The sequence below is a fragment of the Bos indicus genome, chromosome 8, assembly GCF_029378745.1.
Source record: "Bos indicus isolate NIAB-ARS_2022 breed Sahiwal x Tharparkar chromosome 8, NIAB-ARS_B.indTharparkar_mat_pri_1.0, whole genome shotgun sequence".
Taxonomy (NCBI): Eukaryota; Metazoa; Chordata; class Mammalia; order Artiodactyla; family Bovidae; genus Bos; species Bos indicus.
This window is the reverse complement of record NC_091767.1, coordinates 52,583,207-52,595,231: the sequence shown is the minus strand read 5'-3', so window position 1 is coordinate 52,595,231 and position 12,025 is coordinate 52,583,207. Positions and strand designations below refer to the sequence as shown.

Sequence of the window (12,025 nt, the reverse complement as noted above, 5' to 3'; positions counted from 1 at the left end):
GGATAAGCTGAAAAATGGGCAAAGACTCTTCCAAGGAGCTCAATTAGGCCAAGAATAAGACGTACAGTGTGCTGATGCTGTCATGGCCTCTCATTTCCTCAGAGAGAGAAGGGAAGGTTAAGTCCATCTCCCACTTTTCCTATAGAAAACAGGTTTATCATTAAACAATGTTGTCTGATACTTTGTAAAAAACAAAGAACAAAAAAACCTCATTTAACACATATTAGGAGCCAAAAATAGCCTATAGAAAATTATCAAAAAGTTACTATGTCTCACTGGAAAATTAGGTTATAGAAAGTGAAGCCCATCTGCCCAGTGAGGAATGCTCCTTTCATGTTTGAATTCTGATTAAAAGTTAAGTTTTTTTTTCCAAAGCATACTATTTTGAAAAGTAATCCAGATGTTTGTCTCCTTCACACTCAGGTTAGGATTTTATTTTTTTCATTCATCTCCTAAAACCTGCAACATGACTTTTTATATTTTTACATAAAAAGTGTACATGGTCCAGAAGTGGGTCTGTGCAGGGAGGCTTAAATTAATAGTGTTGTCCATAGCTTCATTAGCTCCACAAGACCACTGCTGCCTTGTCATCTTCAGGTGGTTTCCTGGATTTACTTAAAAAGCATCCACTTTTGACTATCTTCTTGCTCTTTCCATAAACTCGATGATTAAATTTCAGTCTCTCAGCATCTGTGTACCAAAAACTGAAGGGATAAATTAAACCCTAAAAGGTTTACAAAAAAGTCAGTATGAAAAATGAAGTGCTTCAAAATGGTCTGTTGTTTTCAGATTTTTATCAGGTGCCTTGATGGTGAAACAAAGTGACCATGTATACTTTAAACTTTTAAAGATGCTTTCAAGTATTTTGACCCAGATTCTACTTTTCAGACAGTGTGCTCCAAATTTTGATTTAATAAATATTCTCTTGGTCTATGAAAGACACTGAGCCACCACCATGTAAATACCAATAAAATTCCAATCATCAGTCAAACTTAATATATTCTTTTGGGAATAACTGCAGCTGGGAAACACATTTTTAAAGCAAAAACAAAAGGACCTGTTTTTTGGAAAAGCATATTAGAAAAAGATTGATGGCTCAGAGTGGATAAAAAGAAGACAGACACCTTTATGGTAAAAACCCTGTTGATAAGGAAACAAGTCAGATCCTTGAGGGCATAAAAAAGAGATTAATATCCATGACAACCTGGCCTCTCCTAATAGTCAGTATGGCTGGGTTTGAAAACTCCCAAAGGACAGAAGATTATTGCAAGTAGAGTAATTAAGCAGTGAGATATGGTTTTCTCATTTCAGAGACACTGAACTGCTACTATTACTTACTCTACTGCTGCTGTTACTGCTAAGTTGCTTCAGTCGTGTCCAACTCTGTGCGACCCCATAGATGGCAGCCCACCAGGCTCCCCCGTCCCTGGGATTCTCCAGGCAAGAACACTGGAGTCGGTTGCCATTTCCTTCTCCAATGCATGAAAGTGAAAAGTGAAAGTGAAGTCGTTCAGTCGTGTCCGACTCTTATCGACCCCATGGACTACAGCCTACCAGGCTCCTCTGTCCATGGGATTTTCCAGGCAAGAGTACTGGAGTGGGGTGCCATTGCCTTCTCCACTTACTACTGAACTAATATTACTGCTACTAATAATAGACATGTACTGTATGTTCATTATGTATAATTGAAAACACTTTAGACTAATCCTTAGCAAGCTATTCTATTTTGCAGATATAGAAATGCAGACTTAGAAAAGACAGGCAGCCTGGCCAAGGCCCCAGGGCTAAGAAATGGTAGAATTGCTGAGGGTATCTCAAAGGAGTATGTCTTACTGCTGTACCCTGGATGGGTTAGCTTTATTTGCAGAACTATGAGAATGAACAGGGCTCATTTGCTGCAGATTCCACAAGTAAAGCACAGTAACCTTTGCAACATATAAACGTAAGGCCTCGCTCCCTCCAGAGAGAGGAAGGGCAGATCTAAGCGAAATCCGCACATACTTCCCAAATTGCCCGATTCAAACAGAACATTTTTCTTTCGTTTCCTCCTCTGCGTGTTCACTGGCTGTAGTCAGTTTCTCTGGTAGGTGTCAGAAAACTGTGATATGTTCACAAGAGGTAGAAGAAAGACTCAAGTGGCCCAAAGACATTTTCGGCTTATTCCCTAGATATTTGGAAACTCAACAGACGTTCTCTTTCCTTTTTTTCATATTTTTTTTTAAATTGAAGTATAGTTGATTTACAATGTTGTGTCAGTGTAAGGTGTATAGTAGTGATTCAGTGTGTGTGTGTGTGTGTGTGTGTGTGTGTGTATACATATTCAGATTATTTTCACTTGACCTAGAGATTATCATACTAAATCAGATGAATACCATATGATACCACTTATATATGGAGTCTAAAAAAAAATGATACAAATGAACTTATATACAAAATAGAAATAGACTCTCAGAGAAAACATTTATTACATTTTGGTCACCAAACTCAGGAGACATTCTTTAAAAACAAGTTTTTCTTAGGTTATAAGAATCCATCTCATTAAGGTAGCTGTGCCCTTTTCAGGCAAATCCTTTGGCTTTAGAAAGTGTTGGAGGGTGAGAGTGAAAACAGTGGAGTCACAGCCAACAAGTCCCCAACATGTACCCTGGAGGTGAAAGCCGGTCCCTCACACCCAGGGACATGTCACACACACTCTTCAGAAGCACGCAGAACCCAGCATGTGTGGTCATGGAAATCACAGATGATTCGGGAGCAAGGTAGCCTCTGCCTGTGGGGAGGGATGGGTGGCCCAGGGTAATGCTTGCACTTGGCTTATTAGGTTTTTTTTTTTTTTCCCCTAAAATATGATAAAATACAGCTAACACAAAATATACTATCTTAACCATTTTCAAGTATACAATTCAGTAATATTAAGTACATTCATGTTGGGCAATCAATCTCCATAACTTTTCGGTCTTGCAAAACTAAAACTCTGTTCCCATTACATCACAACTCCCACCCCACTACACACCACCCCTTCTACTGTCTGTCTCTATAAATTTGCTCTAGTGGAATTGCACGATATTTGTCTTTTTACAACTGGCTTCTTTCACTTGCCATAATGTCCTCAAGGTTCATCTATGTTCTAGTTTCCTTCCTTTTAAAGGCTGAATAATATTCATTATCCTGGAGGAGGAAATGGCAACCTATCATTATAGGTATACACCAAATTTTGCTATCCATTCATCTATCAGTGGACACTTAGGTGGCTTCCTCTTTCTAGCTTTTGTGAACATTGCTGTTATGAACGTGGGTGTAAAAATATCTGTCCCCATTTTCCGTTATTTTAAATATATATCTAGAGAAGTGGAATTCTGGGTTATATGGGAGTTCTATTTTTAATTTTTTGAGGAACTTCTATATTATTTCCCTTAATAGCTGCACTAATTTACATTCCTAACAACAGTACACAAGGGTTTCCTTTTCTCAGCATCTTCGTTAGCACTTTTTTCCTATTTTTTTAGATCATAGCCATGTTCATGGCTGTGAGGTAGTACCTCAATGTGATTTTGAGTTGTGCTTTTTAAAAACAGCTTTATTGAGATAAAATTTACTCATTTAAACTACACAGTTCAGTGGCTCAACAGTGTCACTGAGTTGTGCAAGCAACACCACAATCAATTTTAGAACATTTTCCTCACTTGTAAATTACTCTGTCACTCCCATTTCCCTTCACCCCAAGTCCCTGACAACCAGCAGCCTGCTTCCTGACTATATCTGCCTGTTCTGGGCCTTTCCTATGAATGCAGTCACATGAGCTTTAGGGCTGGCTTCTTTCGTTTAGCCTCATGTTTCCAGGGTCATACATGTAGTAGCAAGGTTATAACTTTTCACGTTAGAAATGTACTTTTGATGAATTTAACATACAATTTTTAAAACTCCAAGACACTTTATCTGGGAGGAAGCATCAAAGGTGCTACGCATGAAAAATATGTCAACAGTGGTTTTATTTGGATGATGGCCCAACAAGTAACTTTAAAATTTTATTTTTCTTCATCGTTTTCTGTAATTTTCAGAAATAGAAAAATAAACATGTGCTTCTTTTATAATGAGGAAAAAATGTATTATATGTCTTTCAATGTATCCAGTCTTTTGTCTTTGATTTTATCATTTATTGACTTGACTGTGCCAGGTCCTAGCTGCAGCGTGGAATCTAGTTCCCTGACCAGAGATTGAACCCTGGCCGCCTGCACTGGAAGTGCAGAGTCTTAACCACTGGACCACCAGGAAAGTCCTGGAAAAAAAAATTTTTTTTTTTTAAGAAAATACTGGAGGGTTTTTTGCCATTGTTTTATTGTTTACCACTGTCATAATTTAGCACTTGTCATATATTCCTTATATCAGGCAGAATATTTATTTGCCTCTCAAGAAACAGTCATTTACAAAAAAGGAAAGGTGGATTTCCAAAATGCAATAATATTCCTTAACCCATTTAAAAATGAGCTGGCACAAGTCTTTTGCCCTCTAGATCATTTTGAAAGGTGTAAAATGCTTCTAGAAACAGTTTGGCAAAAATAAACAGACTCCATCTTTTAGAGAAAGCCTTGGCAACTCGGGAAAACTGTGTTTTTACCAGATTGGTCTAGTATAAGAAATGTGCATGAATTATTTTCAATAAGTCCTCAGGAAAAAAAGCAACCAGCACAGGCTCCCTGAATCGTTACTGTTTCTTATTCAGTTTTTCATGTTGCTCATTTTTTTTTCTTCCTTTCTTTTCAAAGTATTAATCTGAAGCTGAAAGAAAAGCCCTAGTTGGCCACATCTGGATGAAGGGGCTGCTTTTCTGCTTCTGGTTCTGTTGAAACACACCTACCTGGAAGAGAGAGCACTGATGGTACTCTGTTTCCACTTTGCACTACCTGCTGCCATTCTAAATTTCTAAGGGGAAAAACAGTAAGAGAATCTGTTTACTCTTAACATGTTTTATGGAATTGTGTGTATTTTCCTATTTTGCCAATTATGTGCCTCAAAGATTTTAGTTGAACCTTAGCAAGAAAGTAGGACCTTCCATTTCAATATTTCATTAACCCTTGGTACAGTGGGATTTCGTCTCTTTGTTGACTGTTGTTGACCACTGAGGTAACTGCAGTCCGCTATTCACTGTGAGTGGGTTTCTCCTTGGTGATCACTTCAAGTTTAAAATACACAGGACTTAACAGTCCCTAGGAAAGTTGGCCCCACATAAACTCCACCTTTCAAACCCTAAGCTTGCTTAAGACAGCCATACATAGACACAGGTGTGAGACCACGTCAGTTAAGCATCCATTTGTTTCTTGTCCACATTTATTCTAACATCTCCAAAGGAAGCCAGGTTTCCTAATTCACACCAATTTTGTTTTAGTTATCAAAATGGGCATTGTGTTTTCTGTGAATTTGGTTTTTTTAAAAAGTCATTTCTTCAGTGAATGTTGAGGACCTCCAAACTGAGAAACTTAAGGATCAATGTTCACATTTCTGGTAGCTGTCTTTGATTCAAGCCATGAACTTAGTTCAAGATGTCACACTTTAAGTGCTAAGGATACTGTGGAAGGCAGCCCCTCAGAAATTCATTCTTTGGTAACACTGAGTTATCTGAATCTCTCTCATATGCATTATAAAACATAATCTGCTTTAACACACTCACAGGCTTAAAATTAAATATGAGTATGTACTATCCTTTGCAAAATAGTTCTTTATAGTCTTCATATGTTTTTTAAAATACCAGCATGGTTTAGAACTCATGGGCCTCTAGAGGAGGGAGGGGTTGGTAAATCTAGCACCCCGACCTGTTTCCACATGGCCTTCAAGAATGGTTTTCATGCTTTGGGTTGAAAAAAATTTTTTAATATGTCATGACATAAGAAAACTATCAAATTTCAGTCCCCATAAATAACGTCTGATTGAAACATGGCCACACAAATTTGTTGACAGACTCTCTGCAGCAACTTTCGTCTTACAGCAGCAGAATGCAGTAACTGCCACAGACCATGTGGCCCATGGGGCCTAAAACATTGACTCTCTATAGACAGCATTTGCTGAGCCCTGTGCCAGCCCATGCAACCTTCCTCGGCCTCCCATTTATACTCAGATGCTGGTTTCTCTAACAGTATGCACAAATTAGGCTGCAAACTAATTTCCTCTTAAAAAAGTAAACTTTTGGCATCCACAAATCAGTAAGACTCACACCTGCTGACAAAGGCAAGGAGTCCTAGCCATGAACACATGGCTCAGGTTGTGTTTACACAACCCAAAGTGAAACCTGCTTAGAAGGCTTCTGGCTGTTCAGAGGTGTTGCTGAGGTCCTGTCCTTACCCTGGAAACTATTCACAGACTCCACTATCACATATTGTTAACAAGCTCTTCAAAATTAAACTGTAGTGGAGACCAGGGTTCCACCATAGTCTGAGGGTGATAACTGTCTCTGGGAGAGCTTTCAGGGACATGTCGAGCCCTGGGTATCATAAGCTTTGAAGTAGACATCTTTGCACAGGTTTCTGAATTTCACTGCCTTCATCTGCTTCATGTCTGTCCTGCACCCACCTGCCAGACATGCCTTCATACACACAGGTCAGCTCTCTCTCCTCCATAAGCCATAGTTACTATGTCCCCTTCTCAATCCCTTTCCACTTGGTATCCTACTAGATCATTCTTCTGGGTCTCCACCCTCATAACATCTGGCTTGTCTGATAGAAAAACCCTGGAGCACGTCTTCTTCCACAGCCCACCTCCACCTTTGGCAGCCCAAATTGTGCCTTTCCCAGAACTTAGCATGGACATAAGCGCAATGACCTGGTTTCCCAATTTGTTCACCCAGTTTGCTCACTGTTGCCCTGGCATCATTATTAATAATGCTCTCTCACTCAGTAAAGTCCCATTTTGGAAGATGAATTATGTGGTCCCCTTAGCCACAGGAAGTAATGAAGAATTCAGTGTTCAGCTTAGAGGTATGAACTGGAGGACATACAGCTGTCCATAAAAGGTTCTTGTGACAGTCAACCAGACACAACAACAGCCTTAGCATTTACATTGTCTTTGAACTTGTCCAGCCTGTTCATGGAAGGCTACTCAGGTGGTATTCTGTTTGGAGTTTTATCTTCCTATGTGGAAATTATGAGCATCTTTCCTGATCAATGATTTTGTTTGGACTGTTCAATGGGCTGCATAACCATTCTGATAGTTAGGCATCTGCTATTTTATTATCTTAAAAAGAAAATTTAATTGCACGTGCTAGATAAAAGCTACCATGTAAATTCAAATCAAGTGAATAGAAGCCTAGAAGAATTCTGAAAAAAATAACCCCTCAGCAAATAAGTAGACAGATGTAAACATTCACACCATTAGCTATCTAGCTTTTGCATTCTGAGCATTCTTGCTTTGGTTCTGACTTCTGGGAACTGTTTGCACTTTTCCTGTAGATTTGTTGTTAAGGGAACCAAGGGGTCATTGGGGCCAAAGTATTGTTTTCCCAAAGTGTCAACTGCTATTCACTTAGCTCCTTGATTAAGAGAAAGAACAAAAATCTGCACAGAAGATATTGTCAAGGAGTAAGAAAGTCTGTCTGAGGGCAATAGCTAAGGGTGGAAGAAAACCCGGAAGTTCCTGTTGAAGCCATACAATGTTTTACGGGATTATCTTCTAAGACATAATACCGACATATGTGAGGAAGTCACTACTCCAGGCCTTTGTGTTATTAAGGTCTCGTTTTAAGTATTCAGTTATGGTACTGATTTTGCAACTCTCATCTAATTAATCATAATGCCTCTGTAGTTTGCTCCCTTAGAAATATTTAGATGTGCACAAATGAATCTTTTATATGTTTAAAGGTTTTTTTCTACCATGTATTGGATTGCTCAGAATAAAGTATCTATTAGGTCTTTGTTTTAGTAAATAAATTCTATCTAAATAGTGTGAATTGATAATATAAAAATATGTAACAACACTATATATATATTCATATATATATATATATAACCTCTCTGTATAATTCAGAAATAAAAAAAAATGATTCCACAAGTGATGGCATTCTTTCTCTGAGTCAGTAAGAATCTATTTCCAGCTTCACTTTGCAGGAGGTCTTATCTGGATGTCAGTCTAGCTGGGCCCTCAGCTAGAGGCATTCTAGTCACCCAAACTTTATTCCCTTTTCATTTTTGTTTTCCATGCCTCAAACAGCTACACTTTCAAAATGTGTTGTTTGCTTCCTGAGAAAGCAATTTCTCACTTTGGAAGCATCTCTCAGTTTCATGGTTACTTGATTTTGTCAACTTTTCCTTTCTCTGTCCCTTATCTTTCCAGAGCAGAGGTTTATTTTTTAATTAAAATGGATTAAATGCCATTTTAAATTTAGGTTCTTTAATTTTTACTTTCACAACCATCAAACAGCACTGGGAATTACCACTGAGATTTTTTTTTTTAACCTTATAAACAAATGTGTGCCTCTGCCTCTCAGAAAGTTTGTTGGAATAACCAAATGAGAAGTTGCTTTACAAAAAGTGAGACACTTCATGTCTTCGTGATCTAAGATTTAGTGCTGGTGGATACTGTCCTCTACCTAACTAAGAGAAGAAGGACAAGAGAAGACTGAGAGGTACTGACAGGCAAATGAAGGGCACGATATTACAAGGTGGTGGTTACGTTCATTCTGCTCCCATCACCTAACTATGGTTGTGGGGATGGGAGGCAGGTTAGGCATCCAGCACTAGGGGAAAGGATGGGTGAAATGTGGAGGATACACACATGGTATTGACACAGCTACCAGAAGCAAATTATACACTGAGAGAGCAACATTCCAATCATGGGGCAGAGTGGAAAAATAAGAACTCAGTATTTATAGTCAAGTGTCATTTATGTAAACTCTAACCCCCCCACACACAATATTCTACAAAGCCCACGCACAGTTAATGACTTGGCATGCTCATTAGAGTGAGTACGGGGGTAAGGGTAGGAGTGGGGACCCAGAATGAAGCTAGAAGTCTAATTAAAAATCAAAATAAATAATAAGCTTTTTAATTGGCTGAAGTTAAAGTAACTAAAATGAAAATACCTTAAACTTTCAGCCATAGATCATAGAAAAGCCGTGTTAAGGTGCTTTGGGACATCAAGGGGCTGTTCCCTTCTACTGCTTCTCCTGTGGTTTTAACATTTCTCTGCATTGGCTGCATCAGTGCTCTGCAGCTGCCAGAAGCCTGTCCTGGGCTACCCAACCCTGAACAGTCATGGAGATTTTAATAAAACTGGTGCCTTCTTACACATCAATCCTCACACAGTTGTAGGCTTTATAAAGCAAGGAGATTGCTCTGTGAAGCTAATTTTCCTAGAGTTTCATTCACATCCATTCAAAACAATTCTCTTTAGTCAAGCAAAATTATTTATTTTCAATATATAGCCATTTTAGTGATACTCAGATGACAGACACCAATAATTGCCATCCACTAACTCTTTGTCTTACCCTCAGTGAGACACCTACACCCTCGATGCTTAATCATGCCCTCCTTGTGAAACTCTTCTCCCATAGATTGGTGAATTGAATTGTCCTTTCTCTCCCCATATTTGTTATCTATTGGTACTTAACAAATTACAGTGAATTCTCATTATTTGAGGAAGTTACATCCTATTAAGGCAAAGAGAATATTGAATCAGTGCATACTGAACCACCGCTACTACAGGAAAACAGGGTTAGGTTCCTGTGAGCCTCTGGTCACATTTCCATCAAGTGATCAATAACTAATCTTATTTTATATGTGCTTCTTTTTACAGACGCTTTCTTTAATGGTATCTTGTTGAGTCACATTAACATTGAACTCACAGCCACATTGAATTCACAGCCAAATCCTGAATATAACTCACGCCTGAATGAAGATCATCTGTTACATGAATTTTCTCTGTAAGGCACATTTCCTTGCACTTAGGAACATTAGACAGTACTTCAGCTCTATGCTTGGAGACTAAATAGTAAAATTAGCAAGAAAAATCACAAAATTCCAAAAACATTACACTAAATAGACTATGAAAAAGTTGTGTATTTACAGTGTGAGAACTGGAACCAGAAAGGTGAGTTTTGCTTTGTTCAACCTCATCTGGGAACATGTGCATCAGATAAGTCAACTTTCACCTTTCTGTATATGTCTGTAAATGATCATGAAAACAAGATGAACATGGATTTGGGGTTAAAATAAATTTTAGTGAATAGGGGAATTTGCAGTTATGGGAATTCTTAAATAATGAAAATCAACTGTGTATGCCAAGACTTAGCAGCCTGAACATCACACATTTATTATCTCATTTTCTATAAATTGGAAATCCTGATACATCTTAGCTAGGTCCTCTACTTTAAGGCATCTCACAGGCTGGCAACCACAGTGTTGGCTCAAGGTCTCTCACAAGACTGATGTCATCAAGATGCTGACAAAGTTTATGGCTCCCTCTTGCAAGAGGTTCAACTGGGAAAGAATCTGCCAAGTTCATTCACATGGCTGTTGGCAAGATTCAGTTTTTGGAAGGTTGTTGAACTGAGGGCCTCATTCCTTGTTGGCAGTTAGATGGAGGCTACCCTCAGTTCTTTGCCTCACGGACCTCTGCAACATGGCACCTTGTTTCCCTGACAACAAGAAGAGAGAATTTGCTAACAAGAGGGAGGGGGCCATTTTTATAACCTTATCACAGAAGTGACATCCTGCCAATTTTGCTGCATTCCATTGATTAGAAGCAAGTCACCAGATCCAGCCCCACCCAAGGGGAGAGGATTGCACACGATGTGAACCCTGGGGAGCTGGGACCATCGGGCGCCTTCTTTGACGTCATCCTATCACGCCCCCTTAGCCTTCTGCAAGCTCCTCTTTGTGCTCTTCTCCCTGTAAATGATGGTGTTTCTCAATGTTTCTCTTCTTTACGGTTCTACCCTTTCCCCAATGACTTCAACTAGCACGTCTTTTCAAATTATTCAAGATCCAGTTTCAATCCCAACCTCCAAACCCCCACCATCATTTTCTCACTCAGTCTCTGGGCTCTCTCCATTCTCTGGGGAAAAAATTAAATTATTCCTCTTCTATGACCTGTTAGGACCATTTCTCTACTATCCCATTCTCACTGAAATTACACATACTGGGATTTAAATCCTGCTTCTGTTACCAGTTATATTATTTTGGACTACTCAACTTCTTTGAACCTTAGTTTATTCATTTAAAAAATGTGGATAAAACTCTTATCTTACAAACTTATGTAAGAGCTAAATGGGATTTAAATGTCCAGCCTAATACTTAATAATAGAAGGCATTCAATAAATATTAGTTTTCCCCCACCCTGTTCTTCATCTTTGCACTCACTCAATCTTTTGTCTGTTAACTTGCCAACTCCTCCCAAACCAGTGCCAACCCCACCTAACCATGTTAGCCTCTTGTTTTCTCTCCCACTTCCTTTTTTAAATAGACTAATTCTCTTTAATCCTCTTCCTCTTCTCTCAGATATAGCCATTTTATGCCACTTCTGTCTTATTCTACCTCTGCTGCTGCTGCTAAGTCGCTTCAGTCGTGTCCAACTCTGTGCGACCCCATAGACGGCAGCCCACCAGGCTCCCCCGTCCCTGGGATTCTCCAGGCAAGAACACTGGAGTGGGTTGCCATTTCCTTCTCCAATGCATGAAAGTGAAAAGTGAAAGTGAAGTCGCTCAGTCGTGTCCAACTCTTTTCGACTCCATGGACTGCAGCCTACCAGGCTCCTCCGTCCATGGGATTTTCCAGGCAAGAATCCTGGAGTGGGGTGCCATTGCATGCTACCTCTAGCTCCTTCCAACTTTTCCATCTCTTATTTTTGCTCAGTTTACTTCTGGTTTTTACTTTTTATTTGGAAACCATCTCAAACTTGCAAGAACAGAAGAAAAAAATTACTTTTCCTGAAATATTTGAGAATAAGTTGTCTACATAATGCCTCCTCACCTCTAGATGTTTAGTATACTTCCTACAATCAAGGACATTCTTCTCATAACCTAATACAACTATCAAAGCCAGGAAAT

At 39.1% G+C, this 12,025-nt stretch overlaps 2 protein-coding genes across 13 annotated transcripts in view; one reads left to right on the top strand and one right to left on the bottom strand.

The window, feature by feature from the left end:
* PRUNE2 (prune homolog 2 with BCH domain) overlaps positions 1–8,031 on the top strand; it is a 292,303-nt gene extending 284,272 nt beyond the window's left edge. For all 8 annotated transcript variants that reach the window (XM_019966096.2, XM_070794676.1, XM_070794675.1 and 5 more), the window contains one exon: positions 4,761–8,031. In XM_019966096.2, the coding sequence (XP_019821655.2) occupies positions 4,761–4,791 (31 nt within the window). In that variant the 3' untranslated portion in view covers positions 4,792–8,031. The remainder of the gene's footprint in view (positions 1–4,760) is intronic.
* GCNT1 (glucosaminyl (N-acetyl) transferase 1) overlaps positions 1–12,025 on the bottom strand; it is a 221,371-nt gene that overhangs the window by 54,616 nt on the left and 154,730 nt on the right. The gene's annotated exons all lie outside the window — the stretch shown is intronic.